The following is a 27,456-nucleotide window of genomic DNA, read 5'->3' on the forward strand; positions in this document are numbered from 1 at the left end:
CATCTATTTCTCCACTAGCAGCACTCTCTCTCCTCTCTCTCACCCAGACACACACTTTCTCTCACTTTAGCTGAAAAAAAAAAGCCCAGGGGTGTCTGCTAGATTTAGTACTTTATCAGATTAAACTCTACAGTACCTGTCTCCCTGAGTGTTGCGCTCCGCATGGCTGCACATTCGGACTCAAAGTGCGTATTGTCATCTCCTTGTACCCTGCCAAGGAGAGAGGACACTCAGGCTCTCTCAGTCGGGTGCATATGGCCACAGCTGAGTTTGTAGAATTGTAGATTAGCTCAGAGTACTTCTTGGAAACCCAGTCCTTCATTTCATTATTAGGGGAGCCTTACAGTTGGTCACACTCCCGAAGCAGCCTCATTGCTGGTTGGATAGAAATATGTGTGTGTGTGTGTGTGTGTGTGTGTGTGTTTGGGGGGCGGGTGCTCATTCTTAAACCAAATTATTTAAATTATAAATCCTTCTATTATGCAAACATGCCATCTTTCACCGCATGTCCTCCATTAGCATACAAGGAGCACATTGTGGCAAGCCCTTCTCTCCAAATTCCTTCAATTATTTTCTCCCTACATTTTGCCTCCTGTTACAAGCAGCATACAAACTGTATTTAAAAATGAAAAGAAAATGATGGGCAAATATTTGCACATTAGCATCTAGTGAAACCAGATACAAAGTGACCCAAGAAAGGTGGCAAAAAAATACATTTTACCCATGCATGAAAAGATTGCCACGATATCACCACGTATTAGATTGTAGTTTCCAGCCTTCTGGGCCAGAAGTGAAGTGAGGTCTACTTGCAAACACCTTGTGACAGGTTGCATATGTAAATTAGTCAAGCCAATTAGTTGTTAAAGGCCCGGAGATCTGACCAGTATTTCACAATAAAAAGCAAGGATTAGAGAAAACTATAAACATGATGTATATAGCTGAATTATATTTTTTCCTACCTTAATCATTGCGTGATCCCTTATATGTATGAGTTTTAACCCTGAGGACCAATGAGAAGTTTATAAAATAAAGAAATTCCCCTCGGGTTCATAGGTTTCATTTACAGACAATTTTGTAGGATCTTATTAGTCATTTCCATCTAAAAGCAGACGGGTCCTTCTTCAGAGGACAGCTGGGAATGCTCTATAAACTGTATTTAAAGGCACAGTGAAATACACAAATGGCTACAGACACCCTACACATAGTAATTATGACAATTTGACTTTACATTATTCCCAGCCCTCACACACACTTGCTAAACCACAGGCACTTGCTGGCCCCACAGGGGAGAGAGGATGCAGTTCTCACTCATCACTCAACTCCCTCTTGTGTTGTCAAGAATTTCTTGTCCCCAGGCACTTTCGGGACATGTGTGAATGCAGACATTTTTATTAACACTCAAGCATAAAAGGTTTGTGCCAGACTACTTGTGCCAGACTGCTTCCATAGTGTTTACAGATATGCTACATGTTTTCCGCTACTATTGTTGACACATGTATTAACGCAATAATAATCATCCACAAAAACACACTCACCAGCTCCCGCACTGTTACTCTGAGTTTTTAGCTAATGTTTCTTATCCATGTGTTTTTCCCACCTACACAATCTGTATTTTTTTCCTTTAACTCTTCTATTTGCATTACCAGCCACCTCTATATTTGTTAGGTGAAGCCGTGTGTGTGGGAGGAAAATGTAAGCAAGTAAGACAGATAGACTGATGGAGAGAAAGGAAGCTGGCTGCACTTGATGTGTGATACTCGCTGGATATTAATTGACCAGGGCTATCACTTATTCAGTCAAATTTAGAGTTAAAAGTTGACGACAGTAAATTTTCGCATTCTCTTAGTTATGTACACTTGGCATAGCTTTTATTATCTGTCCCAGTTATATAATATGTTAAAATAAATATATATACCGGTGTGTGTGTGTGTGTGTGTGTGCATTTATATATCTATATCTATATATACATATATATATATATATCTATATATATATATATATATATATATATATATATATATATATATATATATATCAAACCTCTGAACTCATGCTTCACCCTTCACCCCTTAGCCCACAGCTACTGTACAAAAAAGTATGCCTTGGGAAAGGTTCTGTACCCTGCGCTATAAGAGCGTTAAAATCACATTATGCCCAATTTCAAATTCAAAATTATTTTGTTGCAGCTGCCATTCCTGTGTAATAAGTGTAGATATGTGTACTATACATACATATACTATATATATATATATATATATATATATATATGTATATATTTATACTCTGTGTGAACATATATATATACACACACGGCATTTTAAGTACTTAAGTACTGTACTTGTGATTTTCAGCCAGTGACCAGAATGGACCAGCTTCCACTCTTTATTAGAATTATTATATAACGACTCTTCCAATTGGTCCGCTTTAAAATTCCAAATTTAAACTGCCCATCTGATTGGCCGACGTCCTGCGAGGGGGCCGGCCGCGGGGCGTGGCTTCATCAGAGTCGGGAGATTCGTCTGTCTACAAACAGACTGTCGCGCCGCCAACCGGGACCACGTAGGAGTACATACTACTTTTTTTTGTTAATATTTTGATTGTTTTAGCATGGAATTGAAGCTCGGATATGATGGAAAATGAATAAACACCGCAGGGTTATTTTTTTCCCGGTGTTCCTGACGAAGAAATGCCCACTGAAGGGCGTTCACCGTGTTTTTTGCAGTGTGTTTTTCCTAACAGGTAGTGAGCCTCAGCGGTCAGTCAGTTAGCTCTGAGAGGAGACTGAATATCCCGCTTTGTAATCTCCTGACAGCCCCTTTTAACCCATCTTTGGACACACGGTGGCTTTTAAACGGACACCGCACTCTTCCCAGAAACATGGACAGTGTGTTTGTTTTGTCATTATTTTCCTGAATTTGTAACAGGTAGGTTTTTGGTGTTGTTCACAATTATTACCACGGCAACAACCTGTCGTCCTCGCCCGGTTAGCTCAGTATTATATGTCAACAGCCGCACGTAGTAACAGCGACATGGGGGATTTCTTGCTTGAAGCGACTGGAAAATTAAAGAAAATGTGCCGGTTTTTGTCTCATGTTAAGAGAGAGAGAGTACTTGGCAGCGCATACTGGCTGTTTATATTTAGCTTATGGCTTAATTCGTGGCGGCTGGTGTGCTTTTACACCGCAATCCTTAATGTCTTGTGCACTTTCCCCCCACAGAGAGACACGGAGTCCGCTTTTATTTGACATGCATGTCTCGTTTTTCTACCCCCCTTGTGTGCAGATAATATTACAGAGGTGATATTTTTTAATCAACGGTAACCCTTCATTAAACATTAAATTAAAAAAACTCCACAAGCCACCTGCCATTGCCCAATTTGAGCCAAAAGCACTCCCCATTAATTGAATAAAAGTATTGGGTGAATGTTAAACCTACTGTAATTGCAGGGACCTTTAGGTGGATATTATTTTGCTTTAATATCTGAATATATTCTTCTTTCAGAGTTAGGAGAGAAACGTTAAAGATGTTAGGCTGACCTTGGTTGACCAGGCTCATCATAAATTTAGGGACTTTGATGTGGTGTTTAATGGCCATAGTATTTTTTACAAGTGCATTTCAGGGTGTCTTGTTGTGGCTCTTCTTGCCCTTGATGCTGATATTTAGCTACACTTGATGTCCAGCCTCAGTGGTTGGAGCAAAAATGTGAAATATGTTTTATTTGTCCTGCATGTGACAGCATGCCAGTATCTTTTCGGGGGCTACATTTGTTTCACTAACTTTTGTACTTTGTGTTTAGATTTCAGCCACTGATGGACATGAAGAAGGAGGACGGTGTGGATTAGGATCTTTCATCCTTTTCCTGTTTTTATTTTTATTTTTTGGCTTCACCCTCCTCCCCTAAATGTGGTCTCTAAAGGACTTCTTCCACTTCTGCGGTTCGAAATGAAATGATGGCAGCACGTTGGAGTGATTCACCACAGGACAATGAAGAGAGTAAACACACAGATGTAACTCCGTCTTGCGAGGTAGGACTTTGGATGAAGATGTGTCTGGATCTCAGGCTGTTCACACAGTCTGCATGCTCATACAGCTCGTGCCTTTTGATTCTTTGGCTGTTGTGGTGTATTCACAGGTATCTGCTGACATAATAATAAAAATGTAGATCGTGTGGGATCTTTTAACAGTTTGTCAGTGTGGAGGAATTATAATCCTAAAATGGTTTGTGTCTTTGCTAGATTCCTTGTGGAACGTCTTTTTTTGACACAATGCAAGCTTTGTGCGACTTGACTGGAGTGGAAAACGCTTGCATGTGGTTTCACTTGTTATAACTGTCACCTGGATTCATGTGAAGCATTCATGAACACCATCAGACTATAACTTCATCAGTGCCATCACAAAGGGATTCTCACTTTCAGAAAAAACTTGTGACATGCCGCAGAAGTGTGCCGTGCAGTCAGATAGAAACAGAGCGAGTATGAGCTGAGTGTTGCAGCGCATCGCATCTGCCAGTGTTCGGGGTGACTAAGTTCATTTTCTTCCCCACTCTGACAACTGTTTAAGTGCACAAAGAGAGTTTTATACTCGCAGTGCTAATCTTACTGGGTCTTCTGTGGGTCTGCATGCCAAGCTCTCATAAATGGCACATTGTAGACTCATCCTTTTCCTCTTACGTTAGCTTCAGTGGTTACATCATCATAGTCATCATCATAGTCCAGCTAGGCTTGATGCATGCCATAACAGCACTGCAGCAGTGGCATGTTTTGGATTAATCCGTCATCAGAAAATAGCAACAGTGCTCTATATGTGTGTGTGTGTGGCTGTAATCCTCTTACAATGTCAGAACTAGCTGATGGACGACATAAATCTGTGGGAATAGGGTGAGGCAGCAACATAACAGTGTTGGAGTTTTTGAAACAGTTGATGGAGTAGTGGAGGAGCACAGGACACTGAGCAGAAGATTCGCTTTATCGAAAGTGGTTGTTCCTGTCAGTTTTCCTCCCAGTATTTTGTTTACTACTGACAGAATCTTTGAGATAAAGAGACAGGACTAAGTAGTTACCATATTTCTCTACTTGATGCTTCAAGTGTAATGGTAAATGGTCTGTACTTGTTTAGCTCCTTTCTAGTTTTCCAACCACTGAGATCGCTTTTACACTACATCACATTCACCCGTTCACACACATTCATACACTGGTGGCAGAGGCTATGGTGCCAACTGCTCATCAGAAACAGAAATTAACATTCACACACCAGCGGCACCTCCTTCAGGAGCAATTTAGGGTTCAGTATCTTACCCGAGGACACTTCGACATGCAAACCGGAGGAGCCGGGGGGGTCACTGCGGTGTGGTTTTCTTCACTTCTAATTAATGTTTCCCGTAACTCTCCCTCTCTGAGTACAACTACAACCACTACAGCCTATCAAACTCCCAGCTGTTGAGCAGAAGCATCAAAAATACATCAATTACTTCCCAAACAAAAGCTGCTTCTCCTCTAACTTCTTAAATTTGGATACTTTATTAGGTTTGGTCAGATTGAAATCCGCTAAACCCGCAGATGAAGAACATTTTCTCAACTTTATTATTGGTAGAAAGTAGGCTCAAGAAAGATTATGAGGAGGCTTTGTGCAGAAAGACAGTGGAATAAAAAGGAACAGGACTTGACTTTGCAGGTGCACTCACTGAATCACCAGGATGCCCTAATAAAAAACATTTATTCCATCACTTTCTTAATAACCCGAGGACGGGAACAGTATTGCCAAACATCTTTACACCACTGCAGAAGATGTGAGTCACCTTTGGTTCAGTACCCGTGTTTAGCCTGATTGTTTGCAGCCCGGGGCTTGACATTGGAGCGAGGCAGGTCTTTTTATCCACCTGATGCCTCCTGCAACACACAAACAACCACAAATCTCGCCCAAATTTCAAGCTTCGCTGCTTTTGAACTGCTGTCCCCCCTGGAGTCTAATGAGACTTAAGGCGGGACAAGGCTCCCCTCTCCTCCACCCGCTCCGCTGCATCATCGCGGCTTGCTAATGAGGGAGGTTGCAAGGGTTGTCTTCTCTAAGACTAGCCCCCAAGACATACAGACACCCACCCCACCCTGAACCGCCAGAGCGAGGGTAGCAACGCTGGGGTAATTTAGGCACAGCTGCCCCGGTCATTAAGAGGAAAACACCCACATGTACAACGTCTGCTTCTCTCTCTCTCTCTTGGACTCTTTCATATTCGCTGCCTTACTTGACTTGCTGTGATGCTAGCAGGGTAGTTAGGAAGCAGCTGAGGCCCTCAGATCTATACATCTTAGAGAAAGATGATTGGGACAAAAAGACTTGAAGAGTTACTTTACTGCAACTAACGATTGTTTTCATTATCGATTAATCTACTGATTGTTTTCTCAAAGTCCATCAGATGTCGGAAAATATTGAACTTTTATGTAAAGTCTGAAGCTGAAACTGATGGAAAAATGATAATCATTTCAAATTATTTTTCTGTCGATTGACTAATCATTTCAGCTCTAGTTAGCATAGTGTTGGCTTTACGGCTCGTTGACAGTTTTCCTTTACATTTCATGAAACACCTGCTCCTTTTGTTGAGATCTCTCAGCTGCTGTTGTGTTTACTATTAGAACAGGATGTCTGCTGTTTCTATTGTACCATCCCATGAAGCGGTTAGTTAACTGTTAATAAATTGACTGTTTATTTTAATAATTGATTAATAATTTGCCTTTTCAGAAAGTAACAATGGCAAAGATTCTCCATTTTCCAGCTTCTTTGTGTGTTTTATATCATTGTAACATCTCTGGATTTCAAACTGTTGGTCGGTCAAAACAAGACATTTGCTAGACCAAACGATGAATCGAACAAAAAGAAAATCAGCAGATGGATGATTTGTTAGTTGCATCTGTAAATAGGAGTCTGCCTGTCACTTCTGCTGGTTGTCTCTTTCTGCTGTCAGTTTAGCAAAATCTGTAATATACATTTTGTTTCCAGGGCATATAGAAAAGAAAAATAGTGGATAAAAAAGGGGAGAGATAATGAACAAAAACACAATAGTGAAACATTCTCTCTAGCACATATCGATCACATCCTTCATTCATGTTGGGGCGGATGAGACCAGCGCTCAGAGTGCTGCTGATGCTCTCGGCTTTGCTCTAAATAAAGCCCCTCCCAGCTCCATAAACCCCTGCTCTTTTTTTTCTCCTCTTCCCTTACGCTTGTCTTTCACCCGTCCTCTATTCCCCCGTGTTTGTAGTGATGCTATATTTAACCCGTGGAAAGATGAATGCTGTGTGTGTGTCGGAGAGGGAAAAATGGAATCACTGTACTGGCATTGACGTTTTTTCCTGAATGCTGATACAAGCAGCGACTACGTGAATGTTGGTCAGGACTGTATCATTTTAGGGGTCGGGGAATGCGACAGCGGTCAGTTTGTACCATGTGAGAGCTTGTTTTTTTCTGTGGAAAAAGACTCTTAGTTTTTCCACATACATACCCAGCTGGAAATATTTAGTGTCAAAAGACAACTTACACTTCCAGTGTCACATCCCAGCCCTAATTAAACTCGCTATGATGTCACCTTTTAAAAGTCTGATGGTTTATTTTAGTCATTGCAAGGGGAATAAATGTTAGAAAGGAGATTACAGTGTCTTCAAAACATTATCTACACATTTCACTGTTTAGAGACATGGCAGTTCATCAGTCAGAGCAGAGACAAAACAATTTTGATTTGCATACATTTGAAAAGCAAATGTGTGTCATGTGGCACATCCTATTCAGCAAACGAGACACTGACCTGGACGTGACCTGGCTTCTGTCTTAGCACAAACACTCACAGAGAGAGAGAAAGTGTCTTGGGAATAACCAGGAGCCTGCTCTCTGAGGGGTTTCCCCCGGTTTGGAAACAGCAGATCTGCCTTACAGTTATCGTCGTCAAACTGAAACTGGAGTGTGTGTTTTGGCATCTCTTGTCGGAATCAAACTTCCCAGCTATTGTCGCTATTTTTTCCTGGAAAGGACAAAAAGGGAAATCTGTACGCATGCTTGCACCCGACTCAAGGTCACCCAAAATATGTGTCTGCATGTGTGTCGGGCGGCCCCCTTATCTCTTTCCGCTGGTGGAGAGGTGACGTTGGTGCTCGGCATGGCTCCTCTGCTTGTCATCCTTCAGTCTGGTAAAAGCCCAGTCACACTAGACGCCATTATCCCGTTGGCCACAAGCATGGATGGATGATTGATGGATGGATGCGTAGAGGGAGGAAGGGAGGGACTGGGAAGAGGGCAGGGGTTTCGAAGCAGAGAGTTTAACCATTGGGAAACAAATGCTACCCTTTTTCTTTTTCTTCCCATCTGTTTTTGTTCTCTCTTTTGCCAATTGGCTCAATGTCCCAGCCTCTTCTGCCTGGATGCCCCCGTCCCTCCGTACGATAAAGGGAGGGCAGAAAGAAGATGGTGAGATTTGGGGGGTGGGGGGTTTCAGATGCAGACAGGCAGAACAGAACCAGTCTAATGCTCAGTGAGGCTGAGGCGCTATCCATTACACATGCCGAAGGCATCTCCGTCAAAACACTCGCCCCCTATCTGGCTCTAACTTTGGCTCCAAGACATGACACACACTAGTCAGGGGTGTGTGTGTGTGTGTGTGTGAAGGACATGAAGTGCTCAGTCTATCTGTGTAGCTCAATTCTTAAGGTGGTAATACACCAGCTTTCGTCCTGTCATAATTTGCACCTTAGAGGCTTATTACCCACAAATGTTGTTATGCACTGTGCAGAGGCTGGTAGATAATAAATACATAGACCACAGCCATGTAGCATTTTCACCTCAGATAGACATTTATTGAGAGAGTGCAAGAAAGGTTTTCCTACGAAAACCTGGAGGCACTTTTTTTAGTCTGCATGTTAAACTGCAGGAAACCATGCGTGTGTGTGTGAGTGGTATTTGTTTTTAATCGACCCTTATGTAACAGGGTGGTTATCAGGACTTATCTTAACCCGCTGTGTTAGTGTGGGCTTTGAGGTCTTGGCAGGAAACCACATTATTTCCTGTCAGCGTCAGCAGTGGAAATGAACAAGGGCACCCAGATGAAGCAAATGATTTCGTGAATGGATGGCAGAGAAGCCGCTCTGTTTTGGGAGCTCCAGTCTTCTTCGTTTGAGTGTGGATTTCAAGAATTAACTTATGACAGTAAATATAATACCCCTACATTTACCACGACTGCTTAACTATAGACTAGCACTTATTGCTAGAAAACCACTGGGTTAATGTCATCTAAGAAAAGGCCAGCACACTGTCAGTTAAAACAGGAGAATTTTACACACATTTGAGGTCTTAGGAAAGTAAATGAGGATTATTTTTATACAGGTGAAAGTGTGAAAAACCTCCCACCTGCAGTCTTAATAAATGTGACTGGGTAAAGGTGTAATAACTCTTCCTCTTCTTTGCTGAATTTAATAAACCAACTTTTCTGTCAACCGTCTCAATAAGCTTGAGGTCCCCACATGACAGCCTGACGTCCTATCAGTGACATGATGTAACCTCAACCCCTTTAAAACATGCACGCGCTCCCTGTCGTTTGGAATACTGTAGGAGGGTGTGTGGTACTGACTCTGTGTGTGTGTGTCCAGAGAGCGCCACGATATCCATAACTCAGAATAGATTGGATTATATTGGCTTCAGCGTGGGGGTAGGGCTGCATGACGTCAGGACGGTTTACTGTGTGGATGTTACTCAGAGAAAGTTTTATTACATTTTTAATTATCCCAACATGAGATAACTTGGACTTAAATTATATAGCTGCCCAAATTTAAAACTATTTGTATCCCTTTTTATAAAGGGGTAGCAAGTCCTCTTTTACACACTGCAGTGTGAATAATATATTTAAAAATACACTGGGCTTTCGCATGTGCCCCAAAAAACAGATAGGCCTAAGCCTACATGCAATGAGAAAAATGTTTTATGAGCAGTGTGCGAGTAACTTTTAAGGCAACAAACTACCGTAACCCCACTCCCTGCCCCGCCGCAAATTACTCAAAACATAGTCGGACTGGAGCACCGAGAGAAATGCCGGTGCTCCGGTCGCTCTGTGACAGAGATAGAGAGACGTCGTCAGCAGCTAAAGCAGTAGGCTAAGACAGAAGAAAACTAAGAGAAGATAAGGAAGGTTTGGGTTTGGCTTGCTGGCGGTTTAACGTTAGCTGGATCAGAGACCAGCGGCCAGTCGGCTGTATCGATGCCTTTTGTTGTTGAACATGTTCAACTTTTAACAGAGCTGACGTGGTTGTCGGGCACTTTTCGTAAACCAACCAATCACAGGCTGGATGCGGCGGAACATTAAAAAAAGTTTGATGTGCGACAGCAAATCATTAAATATGATTATTAGTTAGTACTTAGCATTAACAAATTAGAGACCGATGTAGAGCCTTTTGCTCCCACAAAGATGAAATGGCTGGAAATGGATTTAATCTTCGACTAGTGGTAAAAAAGGATACTATTATATGAAATTCTAGTGAATGTAGTATTTAATATATTATTGTTATACTAACAGTAAACTATTAACTAAACATTATACTCTTTATTTAATACACTCATGTACAGTTCCTCTTCTAGTTTGTGGATAGAGACTCTGCAGTTGACAGATGTACATTGAGCCAGTGTGCCCCTATTTGCTGCTTCTAGCCGCCTCCTCTGTAGAGCAACACGCTCCCCTGGTTCTGTTTTACATCTGTTTTACTTGTTATTGTAATAAATATTGTTTAACTTTGTTCAAGTTGAGAAATACACACTTCAAAATGTCAGTATTTCGTGCATTCCTTGATAATTAAGCAAGTAGACTCAGAGTACCATTTGTTCCATTATCATCGAATCGCAATTGCAAATTGCAATATTGTCCACAATAATCACAACATGACTTTTTCTTCAAATCGTGCAGCCCGAATATTCATAGTTTTGACTTCTTAAGCATATGTAATGTTTTTAGGGTAATTTGGCAAAACGGGGCTTTAATGTGTTTTGATCATTTTGCAAAGAGAAATCTGGCTTCATCTGGCAACAGCTGGGCGGTTTGGACTGACATCACATTAAAAAGTGTCTGAGAATTTGTCTTGGTCATGTCTTATGTGCCCCCCTCCCCCACCTCTCCTATGTGATGAATGCAAAAACAAGATTTTTTAGTTTTTCCCGCTGAGCAACAGCCCTGACATGCCTATTTTTTAACTTCAGTATAAGATCATTCGCCTTTTTCCAGTGAATCATTCCCGCCGGGGGGCCTGGCCTTGCAAGTTAAGGAAAGCAAAGAGGCGCTGTGTTGATAATGTGGAACACAAGGCGGTTTAAGAGTTATGGGGGGCAAGCAGAGGAGAGCAGTGAGTGATCGCCTCTCCAACTGGTCTGTTGATAGTGTGTTGTGGGGCCCAGGGTTGCCATGTCTGGTCCCTGAGTGTGGCCTGTGGGACTTGGCTGACCTTTCTGACCAGACTGTGTGTGTAGCCTCCTGACCTAACACACACTCTGGTGTCTGTATTATCACAGATGTATCTCTGATATATCTTTACAGTTTTTACACAAGATTTGGTCCCCATTACGGTACCACTACTTCTGAGGGAAAGCTCACAGCTGTATGTGGCTGCACCTGTGCAATTACCAGAGTTGTCACAGTGCTGTATTGGTTTTAGATGGCCTTAGCCACGGTGGCTTTTGAGCTTTCATGGTCAGTTGATATCCTGAGAGATGCCATGTAATTTAGAAAGAGAAACTGGAGTGACACATTGTACTAAGGTGTTATATGAATATCATAAATCCCACCTCAAGCTACTCCTTGCTCCTAACTTGTAATGGCGTTTCTCATTTGAAGTGAGCTCAGCATCTCACTGATGAAGCAGCCTTACAGCAAACCATCTGGACATCAGACAGCATCAAAGAGTGGAAGGAACATAAACAATCCCAGACAAGTATTTACTGGCATCCAGTAGTTTCTCTCTCTCATGCACTTCCGGCATATTTTCCTCTCTCAAAAGCTTGAATTCTTTGACAACCCACGGTGAGAGGAAGTCTTTAACTTAATCTTCATTTAGTTAAGAGAGCTGACTTGAGTTTTTGCTTTGCACTGTGTCAGGTAGTCTTGTCCCTACAAAGTAGAGTGAAGATTTTTTGCAGAGTAATGAAATAAATAACTTAGGCAGGATAGAGTCCCGCATTGCCGGGAAAGTGCAGAATCACTCAGGTTTGGAGTTAGAGGCAGAGAGCTCACACAGTCCTCTCCCCGCCGTAGGTTTTCACAGGATGACACAGGTGACTTGAAACCTCTTGAGGTGTTACAAGCTTTAGGTGGAAAGGCTGCACATTGAGTCTTAAAAAGTCGGAGAGAGGAGGGGGAGATATTTCCTGCATTGCGGGCCTGATGTGTGCTGATTCCGAGTGAGCTTTTGCTGTCCTGATTTCTCAGGCTGCCTCAGCCTGGTACCGCTGCAGAGACAAGCACAGGGAGGCACAGCCGGCCGGGAAGAGACACCATCACAGGAAGAGAGGAGGGGGAGAATCAAAAAGAGGGAGGGTTACCAAGACGCAATAGCAGATTGACAAGAAAAAGTGCGGTCTCCTCCATCGTCTTTCAGGTTTCTCCTCCACCGGACAGTCTGCATTCTTCTGCATAACCACGGTGATGCCTCTGCTGCATGTCGACAAGCAGGTGGACCTTTTCGCTCTGGACTGCTGTGATAACTCTTTGCTCCTGGATCCCTCTCTCAAGAAGGCTGTTTTATTTTAAATGTTACATCTAAGATAATCCCCTTAGTGCAGCATGAATCATTAACATATTGCTAATGAAGCGCGGCAGCGGCGATGGCCACAGCGGATAGGATCCCCGCTGGGCTCGCAGATGGGCACGGATATGCTCCCTTTTCTTTCTGCTGAGGTTTCCCTCTCACCTCCTCGCGCCCCCCTCTCCGTCAAGGTGGCATCAAGAAGCGCTGCTGCCAGCCAGGTGCCGCTGGGCACAGCAGGGTTTGATACACGCAGCTGAGGGGCAGGTGTCTGGGCAGCTTGGATTTCTTCAGAGCAAAGAAAAATGTCTCATCTTAAAGTTCTCGACTGTATGATTAACAACAACTGGAGTCTGATCTGTGATCTGTACTGCGTCTGGAACAATCAGGTCAGTTTTCTCTCTCTCTCTCTTTTGAAGCATTTGACTTGTAGAACTGGGCAAGAAGGGAGTTAGTTTCTTTCCTCTTTAAAATGATTTTGGTATCTTGAGCCTTTTATTGATAGTGACAGTAAAGCTTGGCAGGAAACAGAGGGGGAAAGGTAAAGAGGGTGACGTGCAACAAAGGTCCCTGGCCGAACTGGTAACATATACATTACTGTATGTAGTATACATCCTAACCACTAGGCCATCACAGTGCACCATTAGTTTCTTAATAAATGGCAAACTGGCTGGTTTTGGGGTATCAAACTAGTAACCTCCTGGCTGTAGGACTGCCTCTCCAATCATCAGGCCCCTTACAGAGCTAGCCATACAGTAATAAATAAAATAATAATTTTGTAAAGCACTCATACATGCATCCTTGAAGCAGCTGGATGTTCAGAAGGTTAATCTGAACATTTTTCTACCTTGTAGATGTTGGTCAGCCTTTTTACGAGCTTGCCTTCCTCTTTGTCCTCTGTTGCACTCAGGAGTTCTCCATGGAAAGGCATCCCTGACATCTCGCTTATTAATAGCCAGCATTCATTCATTCGGGCAGTGTGGAACTGGAGACTCTGGAGTGCAAGGCATGCTGACCTCCGAGTGTCCCCGTTCCTGCAGACATAGTGCCTCATGCAGCCTCAGGTGGCTCGAGACTAAACTTGATTTTAGAAAATCAGTTTTATCAAGTTATTTAACAAATGATTCTTGGACTGAAATCTCTCTTTCTCTCTCTCTCTTGGCTCAAATTCAAACCAACTTCCTTGAAGAATGTTTTTTGTTGTTAATATCTTCCTTTAGACATTTCAAGAAGCCAAACTGGTGAAGTTCTTGCCATTTTGGACGCAGTCTTAGATGAAAGGCAGGCTGATAAAATCCAGTGGAGGATGTTCGCATTTTATATGATGGGATGTTAAGTGCAAGGGTGCAAAGGTCGAAGCCTTTCTATGTTCAGAAAATGGCGTATTTGCCTGTAAATCCGAGCACATGAATGTGGACGTTCTCTCTATCACACAGTGCTCTTTGTGGTGCTATCTTTAATGTATCCATTTGTCTCTATATGCACAGAAGTTAACTTGGCACCCTTACTAACACTTCATATCTCTGCCTTTTCAGCTTTTTGACTGGAAACTGACACAGACAGCTCATTGTTTCATGCATTTTTCCCCTCTCCCCTTTTTCATTTTGCCATGGAATGCCTGATGTGAGGAGTAAAGAAGTCTTGCCGTGTCAAACATTGCGGCGGAGCTGCTCTCTGGTATGCTCCTTGCCCTAATTTAATTTTAGCAGTGCTGAAAATTGTTTGCGTCCCAAGCCGAACTGATAGGCCTCTGTTTCCAGAGAGCCTCTGCTGTCCGAGGCGCTGAAAACAGCCTTTGTGTGCCAGTAGCACAGCACAGAGGCCTCATGAAATATTTACAGGCCAACACCTGGTGTGAGACAGAGAGAGAGGAGCCAGGGAACCAACAACACTGCCACCAATAACAGAGAGGCCACAGCTCTGTTAGTATGTTGGCCTGCCAAAAATATGTGGTTTGTTATCATTTGATGTTGTCATTCTCATGAACAATTGAATTAATTTAAGTCTCAATGAACCAAAGAATGAAAAACAGTCACAAAACCATTGAGAGCTGAAATGATCAGTCAAGTAATGGATTAGTCAATCAATACAAAAAATAATAGGCAGCCATTTTGATCTTCTCTTTCATCTTTCTCTCTGGTCTGCTGCTTCTCTTATTGTAACTTTAATATCTTTAGGTTGTGGTCGAACAGAAAAGACATTTAAGCACATCATCTAAGCCTTTTGGGAGTTTTAGTTTTAGTTCCAACCTTAAAACTGTTACTCCCTGGGAAACGGGTTGTGTCGTGTGCTAACAGGTGTAAATAAAATCTCATCCAGATTTTGTGCCAGTGCCATCAAATGAAACTCCCTTTCTGCCCCTGGTGGATACACTTTTAGGTTGCACTACAACATTATGCTTCTCTGCATTATTTCCTGTCCTAACATCCATAGCAGAAAATATGATCTATATGGATATAAGGTATTGTTTCGTCGGACTTTCAAAGGGGAAGCACACTTAAGCTACATCATTTAAAAGTGCCTGTTATGGAGGATGTTTCCTATAAGTAGCCTGAAACAATCAAAGCTAGCTTCAATCCACCCTTTTAGTTCTTGGATATGTCCGATACTCCCCACTTTGCTCTGAGGAACTGCTTTAACATGGCACTGGGGGGTTAAACAGGAGAGTTTGTGTCAGAGGGCGCACTGTCATGACCCAGCCCCGTCAAAAACCTCAAAGAGCAACCCGGATTAATAATTCATAGATGAGGAAACCAATTATACAGGGCTGTGCTCGCATCTGGGTGGGGGGGGACCCTGGGGACTCTAATTGGCCCACCTGCTATCAGTCTCTGAAGGGTTGTCCGAGGTGGCTGGCTGGATGTGAGGGTGGTGGTGTGTGTGTGTGTGTGTGTGTCCTCTTTGTTTGGAAGCCTCTGGCTCTGAGCTTTGGGGTTACCACCCCAAATGCACCGCTGAGGAAGCTGGGGGGATGGCTTCCTCAGCGGTGCATTGGTAGCCACTTCAACTGACATCCCTGTAGTGATGGGCCACGCCCAGAACATCAGGAGGGGCTTACCGTGTGCCCCGCCAGACACAATTACAGGGCAGCAAGAAAAAACAGAAAATAAAATGATGTAATAGTAGGGCTATAGTTATTAGTGATTATTTTCATTATGTAATGTGTATGATATTTCTTTGATTAACCTAGAATTAAATAAAAAGGCTGAAACGACGAAGAATAATCCACAGTTATTTTGATAATGGATTAATCGTTCCAGTCATGTCAAGCAAACATTTATTATAACAATGTTCTGCAGCAAGATCAGTTTGGATATATCCTTAAAATTGGTTATTGCAGCCCTAAGCAAAATTAAACTAGCACAGTACACTAACACACACTAGAAATACACTGGAGTAGAAAGCCACCCTTGGGCTCTTTGTACTCTTGTAGCGAACCCTTCTTTGGAAGGTGATTTGGGCCTCTGATGCGCATCAGCCCACTTTTGTCTGGTCTCTCTCTGTCTGTCGGTCCCTTTCTCTCCTCCCTCCTTCCATCTCCATTTCTTCTTTGTGGAGAGGAATTCCAGGCTGCTGGCCCGCACAATCGGCCGGCCATTTGCATATGAAAGCAGCTGAGGGGCAGTGGGTGAGGCGGGAAAAAGGCAGGGAGGGAGAATCATAAAACTTTAAAACCAGTCCCAAGCAGACTTCAGAACTTTAATCAGCACATGTGCCTATGTGGCACTTATTTCCCTTTGGCAAGTCCTTTGTACGCTGATTTACTCTGCTCATCGCTGTGGTTTTATTCATGGATATTGTTCTGCTTAGAACTGTTCTGCCTGACAGTTTTCAGCCTGTCCGTGATAACTGACATGGTTATCTTTTCAGCCCCTCGCTACGACACTTGTCTTCAACCTGTCCAAACCTTGATGGTGATATCGCCTGCTCCTTTCACACTTCTCTCAGGCATAAAATCGATCAACCTAAAGATTTTCTTCGCTGTCTTGAGATCTTAATGTGGTCCCAAGTGAGGCCACATCCTCATGCCTTTTGTAAGGCGGATAAACACTGTGTGTGTTTGAAAATGACTTGTCTGTGCGAATGTTTTCTGGTCATTTTGGTGCATTGCTTTCATTTTTTGATAAGACGTTGGACTAACCTGAGTCTCAAAAATTTATTTTTATCTGGATTAGACCTGTGATTAGATCACTGTTTTATGCTCTCACATTTGCCTGGCAACATAAACATAAATAGTTCAATGACAGCTGCTGTTTTGTGTGATTGGCTTTATTTTGTTTTCATAATAGACAATCACAGAATAGATCGGAGGCCTCTTGGGAACTGTTGGGCTTCTGTAAATAGCATCATAGAGTTTGGTCTAGACCTGCTCTTTTATGAAAAGCGCTGTGAGATAACTGTGGTTGTGATTTGGCGCTATATAAATAAAATTTAATAAATGGTACTGCTAGACTGCACCTGATCATGTCTGTGAAAGCATACACATATTTTTGGAAAAGCTTTGTTTTCCCTATCCACAGTGCAGTGCCCTTTCAGATTTACTCACTGTGGGGAGCATTTAAATCCATTGTTTTCAAGTGTGAAGCCTTCAACTGGATGGAAAACAGAAGGGAAAAGATGCATTTTGGTGGGGCAACACCAAATCATGATATAGGGTGAACGACACAGCAAGTAATGTCACTAATGTTAGCTAAGTTGCGGGTTAGCAAGCTGTCGCTGCAGTTGCTGCAGTGAAGTTAACATGCAGAGAGGGCGAGTCGGCCCCAGGGCCAGCACACCGGGTCCAGACAGCGGTACTCATTTCTCGTCACCTGACACACAAATCATGGCTGAAATAGTGTTTTTTAGTGCACACACAGGACGAACAGCTAGGAGATATTCACTGAATTTGACAAGAAGATGTGTGTTGGGTTAGAATCGCTTACCCCAACTTTTAAAGCAGCTTACTAATGGACAAATGCAGTAAACAAAGCATGTGTTGTGTCAGTGAGTTAGGATGTACTGAGGCATTAAACTTTGAAGTACTACCTCCCGCTGAGACAAGTTAATGTTTACACATGGAGGGCACTCTAAGTGCTGCGACATAGATTAAGTTGCACGTCTAAGCATTGTGACATGATGTTACAAGCAGCTACCAGCAGTTACTGGAGGCATGATTTGTGCTTTTCAATGATTTTTAGTATTTGAACACAGAAGACATCTAAAATATGAATGTGATAAACCAAGGGGTTTATATAAACATGTTAATCTAGAAGAAAACTAAATTAATGTCGAGGTTTGGAGTAGAAAACCAACAGGAGAGTCACACAAAGACTGTGCTGAACACCTTTTGATGAATCAGCTTGTAGTTTTTACTCGACTTCAAAAATAGGTCACATTTGATACACCAGCAGCAACAAATGTAGGCTACTATTGCTTTGTCATTGTCACTTCATACAGCTGCGGACTACAGCATTTTCTTTCCTGTAGACTGAGGGGAACGTCTGCCTGTGATCGTAAATTTGAGCTTTACTGTAGTCCTCAGCGGTTTGTAGTGAAAATCGGCCTGAACAGAATGCTGATTCACCCCATGCTGTCACAGTAAATCCTCACACCCCCCTCCCCACGCATGCACACAGACGCACAGTCCCTACGACATGTGTGCTGCAGCAAACATGCAGTGATGCTGTTTGTTAAGGTTCGTCTGTATGTGGCAGAATGGCAGAAAGCGAGCTAAAAAGAAAGCGTCTCCAGAGGCTTCGGCTCAGCAAAACCAATAAACACCTTGTCCTTGGGGTGTAACCTTGGACACACAGAAAAGGATGGCACATAAAGATGCCTTTCTTCTGTAATATTTCAAGAACGCTATTATTCTAAGCGAGAGCAAAGAAAAGGAGAGAGAGTGAGAGAAGACCGCTGGAGGATGTGAATAAGGAGTAGCTGGCCCCGGATGATGAAAAACTGGCTTGGAAAAGATGCAGCTCACTTTGGTGCAATGCAGACGGGGCTGGGAGGAGCTTCGCCAGTGGGTGGAGCTGTATGTGCATGCATGTGTGCGTGCAAGAGAGCGTGTGTGACTGTGTTTGTTGGAAGGTGTTTTGTTTTCATCTATAAGTGATTACACATGCCCAACCCCCTCCCTAAAGGCTCTCTCTCTCGATCCTCTCTCTCTCTCTCTCTCGAGGTGAGGTTGTAAATATCACCGGCACGCTGGGAGACAAGAGGGCTGCTGTTGTGATTTTTATTTATTTTATGCATGTGTTTTGTTTGTTGCAAGGTTTGAATGCCAGACTGTGGTGATCAACCTACTAAGAGCAGTTACATGATGCAAGACGGTCAGTGGGTGGAGCAGGGGGGAATGAGTAATCCCTCTGCAGAGCCCTGACAGAGAATCCACAGATCGCTCGTGTGTGTCGGTCACCCAGAGCTTGTCCTTCACAATCCCATTTAGCTGAGATAGATCAATAACTTCAGGAGAACGGTTCTGTTGCTGTATGCTTTTAAAATTATGAATTGTAGAAACCTCAACCCCCCCCCCCCCCATCATGTCCTTCTCCTGTGCTTGCAGCTTCTCCATAAAACGGCGACCCCGGCGTATTTTCCTGCTTTCCTCACACAGCCCGGAGGCGACCCTGTGAACGTATCGTTAATTGGCTGCCTGTTCAGTGCCAGAGCACACGATTGGCCAGACAGCGCAGGCTTCACAGCAACGGTGATAATGATGCCCTCTGTCCTGTATCAGTCGGTGTGCACACGCCGCTTTGTTCTGATGCTTATGAGACGAAACGACATTAGCATTCAGAGCACCTCCACACCTACGGTCCTCTGACAGCGTGACAGAGACGGGCTGAGCCCTGATTTACTAATCAACAGTGATGAATTGCAAGCAAAACCAATCTGACAGTGTCACAGGAGAGGTCACCAGAGGAAGGTGGTGCCAGATTTGCGATTTTTGAACTGAACTGAATACCTCTCTGCCCGACCCTTGGAAACCTATTCTGCTGCCATTGTCTTTAAAGCACAAATGACATCCATGTGTTTCTCCTTCGCTGTTTTCCTTTGGCTTTTGTTTTTTAAAGGGGGCCTGTGCGAGCATGCCAGAGAGAATGGCTCATTAGTTGAGTGTTTACTGTGGTGATGGAGAATGCAGTGGACACTCCCTCTCAGTTGTACGGGACCTGAGGATGACTAGAAAACAGTCAGTGATAAAGGCAGACAAAAGAAAGAGGGGTGCCAGGGGAGAGAGAGAAGGTGAAAGAGACACGTGACTAAAGATTGAGATCCTAACGTTGAGGGTTTTAGGGGGCGGTGCGGTGCAGTGAGAAGGGGCAACAATAAAGGACAGGAGATGGAGGGGAAGAGATGAGGAGTATGAAGGTTTTTAGTGTTTCCAGCTGGGCCTGGGTGTGGTCACCATGGCCTGGAGACCTGCTGTGTTCAGTTCTGCTCCGAGTCCTGCTTCACAGTCTCGGACCCATCTGCCAAATGGCTTCCCTGTGTGTTGTTTTGCGTCTGCATATGGCCCCCGCACGTGCTCGACTTAATGGTGATTTAATCGTGTTGTTGTCTTGTGATATTATTGTTTCACGTTGAAATATCTACATTGGAGCGGTGTTAGAGGCAGTGTTTGGCTGCAGGGTACACATCAGCTGCGGCGGGAATCAAACGTGTGCTCATTACAGGATGATCTGTTTAAATAGTAGGAAAGCCAGCAAGTAGAATATGTGTCTCCAGGCAGCTCATTTTTTAAAAATGTTTTACTGTGACAACCATCACTTTTTGACATGTTTTATTCTCTGCTGAGGGTCAGCTGAGTCAGCGGTGTAACTTTGTCAGCACTTCTCATCAAGGCTGGCATATATCCACATAGTCATCACTCTTTCTGAGTGAGGAGACAAACTGATAATACATTATAATGACTTTGCAAATGTTAACATGACAAGTTAACATGACAGGAAAAAATACTACTTTTGTAGTTTGAGTTTCCCAAAAAGCAACAAACACCTGCAAATAAATCAGTACTTTAAGCTTTATTTGAATGGAGACGCTCTTTGTTATGGTGTTACGCCACATTTTGAATATAATTCAACACAGTGTACAAATGAGATGAAAAAAGCAGCAAAGATGTCGACAACAGCCAAACATCCAAACAGTTACGGGAAACAACAGGCAGCCAGATGGACTGAGAAAAGGCTCTATTAGTGAAAATGCAAGTTAACATGGCTTGAATTGGCTTATATTAGCCAAACTAAATTATAAAGCATGGATTTAATTACGTAACATGATGCTGCACTTAAAACAGTTGCCCTTTGTGATCACATTGATGGATTGAGGGTGACAAAGTGAGGTGGGGGGGTCAGTTTCTCTTTACTTCTTGCAGGATTTAGTTTGAGCATGTATGAAAGATAATGCAAGTGTCTCTGACAGACATGTAGCCACAGCGCTTATAAAAACACTGCTTCAAAACCAAAGTATTCCTCTTTCACCGCAGTCCTCGGTCATGTGGTTTTTCCTCTTCTCTCATCGCTTCATTATTCAATTAAGCAGTAAAACACATGTTAAGCTTAACATTAACCACACTGACAATCCCCTACTGGGACGAGAGCAGTAAAGATCGTCCGTGGGCTCTTGTATCATGCTCCATCAGCGCCGATGAGGCTCTCTCTCTGGTTTCCATTTGGACCTGCGGCAAACAAGGGTGATGCCGCACGACGGGTGCACCTAGTAAATACCTTCTGGTTTGGAGGGTGAGACCGCAGAGAGCAAGGTTGCCAGGTCTGGCATGGATGAAGCGCAGATGGGTTGGAAGAAAAGGGACGGCGTGGCCAGGAAACAGGTTGTGGTTAGTGTAGAGGTTGCCGGCTTTAATCCCGTGCACTATGTCTGTATTAGCGATTGTGTCAGTGCATGTTTGTGTAAAGGCTAATGGGGTCAAGAAACAGTAGGGCATAGAGCTGTGATCCAGGTGCAGAGATGCTCCCATCCAGCAATACCATCGGTCCCAGTGGGGGTATCCATCAACTTTGCCTCAGGGCTTTTTCTTCTCTGATTTGACTGATTGCTATTGACTGGCGCTAATGGACAATGGCGCTAATGGCTGCATATGCTTGTGTGACGCAACACACACAAATTGATGCATGCACGCATCAGCATGCTGAGTATCACATACACATTGGAGATATTCACACACCTCTCTTAAACACACTTATTCTGGGCCTTTCCACCGTCTCCACATTCCACTGGCGGTATCTCACCGAAGGCCCCAACTGCTTTTAATCAGCTGGGTCACGAGGCGCTCCAGATGGGCCTCAGCGTTGGGTGGGGCTGCCGTGGACGTGGTGGAGGAGGAGGGAGGGCGGGGGGTGGGCTTTGGCTCGTAATAGTCAACATATTTGTGCCCCCTCTTCTCTATCCTCAACATCCCCTCCCGTCCTGTATTGCGTCACCCTCCTCAGAGACCCATGCTGGACAGCTTGAGCTACACTGGCCCTGCCATATTCAGAGCATGCATTTCTAAGGCGCTCGCTTTTCCAAACGTTTTACGAGCTAACATTTTCCATCGTCAGGCTGCATGCTCCGAGTGTTTTGTAAAGAACACTGTGTGCTTTTGGAGAGCGTCTTTGCACATTGTGCTTTTACAGTCTGAGGAAAGATGTAGGTGTACATTGCAATTTATTAATTTTTTTCCCCCTGCAATATTGAGTTCACTGAGTACAAAATGTCTTGATCTTGGAAATGTGGACCATAAGACAAAATATGTGCAGAATGTGCATGGACTCTCTTAGCGCAGTATCTCACAGCCTAATCAGAGTAGGAATAAGACCTCATGGATGTATTGTTTTTGGTCAGCTTCCCACACATCCTATGTAGTTAAGATTGGGACTGAGGAGGAAGAAGTAGATGTTGTAAAGGAGTCCTGAATGTGCAGCAGTCCAAAGCTAGACCATTATGTTAAGAAATCTGTTGGCAGGTGTAATTTTCACTTTCTTTCTTGCAGCCAAACCAACGAACAGCATATAAATAAATACGCAGCGTAATTTCATCTCTTCAGTTGTTTAACCACCACAATAGCTGGTCTTTGTCAGCAGGTCATTATACTGTCCCGTGCTTTGATAAGCTCCGTGTTCGTTCTTGCTTTGACAGTGTTTATGGCCGTTACCTGGATACGGTAGTACTAATCTCCCATTTCCTCTCTCCCCTCGTCACCTCTCCCACTCACTGCTGAGGTCTACCGTTACAGGGGCTGACGTCGCCTCGCTCTCGGCACAGGCCTGATGGGTTAATACTCACAGGGCGCACACCCTGGGTGAAGGTCACAACACATCCGCATTACAGGAAACATCTGGGATAGTCTCACATATTTTGAGTGGAATGGGATCTAACGTAGTAATGAGTTGTTCCTCAAAGCTCATCCCCAGCAGAGAGGTTCCTGTCGCCATACTAAGAATGTGGTTTAGTGCCAAAATGAGGCACCATGAGGCACGATTGGCAGGCAAAATAAGACATGAGAAAAAAGAGGATACAAGAACAATGGAGCAACTTGCCAGCTTTGTGGGCAAAGAGCAGGCTTCCGTCAGATCTTCATCTCAGCCCCAAAATGACATTAACAAGGAACCTAGTCGGCCTTTTAGTACTAGTCATTTTAAGCCAAACCATGAAGTAGTTTTTTGCCCGTCCCTAAACAAATCTTAACCATAGCGTTGTCACATCATACATTTTTGATCTTGAATTATAACGGTTGTGGAAGGCACAGATAAATGATGTTCTCCTGCCGATATTAGCGTCAGATCAGAAAACGATTCCAAGTGTCGTCCTAAAGAGCAACATATTTGGAGGACTTGTTTCTGTTTTTGCCTTTTCGTTGCAAACTTTTCACCGACATTAGGTTTAGCAGCCAGTTCCCTGCAGTGAAGGCCATCTTGAGATATAGAGTGACTGACACAGTGGTGGAACATTCCTGTCAATGGGATTGACTGAGTAAGGGCTGCTCAGTTTAGCAGCTGATCTCAGCTCTCCTAAAAGGATTAGAGTGGTTGTACCTATAAAGTAGACATTTGGCAACCATTGATGGTTAAAGTTATCTATGACTGTCCTGCACCCTCCACATACTTGATTTGTCTTTGCCAAATCATACTGACAAAGTGCTAAACTAATGAGCTCTGGATTTAGCTAACGCCCTGCGACTATCTCTCTGTCTCCTTACACTTTCTCTTTGCTAGCCATTTAATGCCCTGTCAACAATCCCAAGCCCTCTTACTTGTGCCAATTCTAAGACTATCCTATTGATAGGATATGATCACTCCAACTACTTTCCTTCTACACTATCTTTGCCTTTTACTTGGCTGGGGAGTCAAACAAGTGAAAGGGCAGGACGCTCTTTACTGTGATGTAATAAATTTTAATGGGGAAAATACATTCATAGCTAGAAAGGGGGGAAAAAAAATCTCATCTGTTTGACGTTCACGGTGGACATGATAGGTCTTCACAGTCATTGAAAGCTAGGCATAATATAAAAAACAACACATTTGTGGTTTGAGTTGGATTTATGAACGGAGTAAGTTGCCCAAGAAGTAGCAGAAATACTGCAGGATTCTGAGAATAAAATGGGTGTTTGCTGAGCCTGCAGACTCAGACACCCACCCACCTGGTCTGAGTCACTGCAACGTTACATAAAGAGGCAGTGGCTTCATCTGTTCAAGTCTCCATTAAGGTGGAATGTCTTGTCTGGTGTTACTTACACGTAACCCTTCACCTTTAGCCTTAACCTTGAAACCTAATTCCATTTTACTTACCAGTAAAAGCTCAGTATGTGTGTGTGCGCTCTCGCATGTATGCCAGTGTTTTCCACCACTGTTGTCTTGTTAGCATTAATATGTGTGGATGCCGTGCAGGAGTACTCTCTGTCCCCAGTGAAAATTGTCCAATCTCCCGCCAACAGATCATAAGCAGATTTAATGCTTAGTCAGTTGCTCTATCTCAGCCTCACCACCAGCACTGACTTCTTCTTCTACATGACACACACATACACACACCTGCCCCTCCTCCCACCCACATGAGCAAGTCAGTTGAGGGTGCTTGTGAAGCCATCTGGCTCTTAAATCTGGGCTTGTAGTACCACCAGCAGCCCTTTCTCTTTCCCTCTTACAGTAAAACTTAAGCTCACACGTGCCACATCCAAACAGTCTCTGCTGGGTCACAGTTTTGGAAAAAACTAGCGCATGTGATAATTTCTTATTCTTGTTAAGAGCAATTTAAAGATGATTTAAAGTTTTGGCCTCTTGCCTCCAGATCTTCAGTTTGTTTGGGTTTGATAATAGCTGTTTTTTTAGGGGACAGATTGTGTTTGTCTATATATTGTATGCATGGTACCGCATGTGGTCTGTTTTCTTTTTAATGGCTGCTGCAAGGCTTCCCATCACAGGTTATTTTACTCGCATATGCCCCTAAAAATAAATACATGCAAACCAGAAAAATGATTTACCAGCATTTTTCTTGCACAAGGATTTAGTGAATGAAAATAAACCACAAAAATTAAACTGCTGTATTGACTGCAACTGACATTAATATTATTATATATTATTCAGTTCTGAACTGAAGAAGCCTCCTGGATGAGAGCGAAACATCTTCAAGGATCTTCAACCAAGTCTGGTTGCCCTTGATTTTAACCCACCTTGGATTTGTGTTAATTTTCTTTCTCAATGGGCTCCTAAATTTTGTTGTACCTCCAGAGGAAACAAGTCCTACCTTCAAGGGACAACAAAGTAAAGTAACATAATTAATAACCATAGATTAATTTCACTTTGGTGCCTGCAGTAAATATTTAGTATGTTGGTATAAGACTGTTTGTTTTCAGCACTGCAGAGGAAATGATTCTCACTATAAGCTATCTGTCTCTGCCTTTGGATACAGTTGTGCAGCAGTGCATGTAATGGGCTTTAGAGATGCACCACAGCCATGAGGACTGTCTTGTGCATTGAACATTTAATGCAACAGGGACTTTTGGAGTGCCCTAATAGTTTGATAACTGATGTAGTCACGGCTGGGAGAAAACAAAAAAGGAAAGTGAGTGTTTTAATATTTTTTTTTTCGCTATGGATTTTACCTTTTTCTATCTCCTTGAAATTGATTTGTATTGCTTCTCGGTTTGTGTCTTATGTCAGCAGGTCCTCCGGTGTCCTTTAAATGGCACTTCAGGATTGTCGGCTGTGTTGTTTCGGAGACTTGGCAACAGGAGAAAGTTGATCAACCTCATACAAATGACCAGCCGTGTGGTGTAGACGCGGTTAGTTGAAGGACCTGTCATTTTCTTCTGCTGTAAAATGTCATATCTGCGTAGTTCTGATCAGTATGCTCCATTATATGACAAAATGCAAGAAGTGTTAATCATAAACGCGTTTTGTAAACAAGCCAGTTAAGTTGCTGTGAGTCATGGTTGAGTGGTTATTAGAAACAGATGGTATAATTTCAGCCAATAGTGTTCAACTAAAACTTACTGTATCAAAGGTCAGAAGTGAAGTCCACCCGTTTTACTGCTGTGTAGTTTTTGGCTTGACCTTGATGTCAGACACGTACCTGATGTAATTACACCCAGCTGAGTAACACTCTGGGCTGGTTGAGTAACATTTATATACACTTAACTATTCTTACTGTGCCTGTCACACTGACCACAATGTTTCGAGGATTTGTGTTGAGCTGCATCTTTGCAGGATGTTGTTTAAGGACACATGACAATGGTAGCATGTATGGAAAAACATAATTTTATAACAAGTATTGGTGACAGAATCAAAACTGATAGTCATGTATTTAGAGTAAGACAAGATCGACCTTTGATACAGCATTCTTACTCTTCAGGGGTTAAGTGGATGGTATAGAACAACAACAATTTAGTGGTCCCTTTTTAAAAGGTTACTCATTAGTTAACTTGGACTCATTTACTCTAAATTAAGAAAATACAGACCAACAAGCTCAAACTGAGCACTGATTCGTTAGCCTTGCGGCTTCTGGGTCTCAGCCCCCTGGACAAACATGGGAGGAAAACATTCCAGTGAATAATGGCTGAGCTGCTTCACGCTGCGGGGAGAGAGGTGCAGAGCTAAATAGTCTTTTCTTCAGCTCATCTGGCCCCGGTCCTCATTACATAACTGGGTTTTGTTGGACAGACACACGGAGAACAGGCTTAAGAAAAGCAGGGACATTTGTAGCCGTAAAGAGCCTCTGATGTCAGCCGTTAAAGGAGATGCTGCTTGGGTAAACAGTCAGCACCGAAAGAATGCTTTGATCCAATTTGGTATTTGTGCGATGGGCCCTTTTGAACGAACAAGACGGGCTTTTCACTCAAGATGTCCGTCAATACATCACATGTGCATCTGGCTACCTGTTGACACGCAGACAGACATCAAACAGCACGCAGCCCCAAAACTATTCTCCACCAAGTGACGTTAGCGCTCGGCTGAAAGATGACATTCTTCTCTCCTCAGCTAATCACACCTGCCCCGCCCCGTATAAATCCCATGTCTGTCTGTATGTCTGCAGCAGGTCACATGAACTCTCTTGAACCCCACCCTGAATTGCAGTCCTGGCTGAAGTTAGCAACAACACGATACTGTCCAAACCATTTTTCAACTAAGTCTGACATCTCTTGGGGCTCACAGATTGTATGTATTCCCTTATTTCACCCTAAATTCACAGCCTGAACTCACTCACTGCTCCTGCCCTCCTTTTC

At 43.3% G+C, this 27,456-nt stretch overlaps 1 protein-coding gene across 3 annotated transcripts in view; it reads left to right on the forward strand.

The window, feature by feature from the left end:
- The first annotated feature begins 2,490 nt into the window (after nt 1-2,490).
- The window catches only part of LOC123959346 (rho GTPase-activating protein 21-like), an 83,262-nt gene continuing 58,296 nt past the window's right edge, over nt 2,491-27,456 (forward strand). Inside the window, exons 1-2 of one of the 3 annotated variants that reach the window (XM_046033674.1) lie at nt 2,491-2,565; nt 3,797-4,025. In XM_046033674.1, the coding sequence (XP_045889630.1) occupies nt 3,948-4,025 (78 nt within the window). In that variant the 5' untranslated portion in view covers nt 2,491-2,565; nt 3,797-3,947. The other 2 variants (XM_046033524.1, XM_046033595.1) reach the window with 2 other exon arrangements.

This window comes from Micropterus dolomieu, linkage group LG01 (genome assembly GCF_021292245.1).
Source record: "Micropterus dolomieu isolate WLL.071019.BEF.003 ecotype Adirondacks linkage group LG01, ASM2129224v1, whole genome shotgun sequence".
Lineage (NCBI taxonomy): Eukaryota > Metazoa > Chordata > Actinopteri > Centrarchiformes > Centrarchidae > Micropterus > Micropterus dolomieu.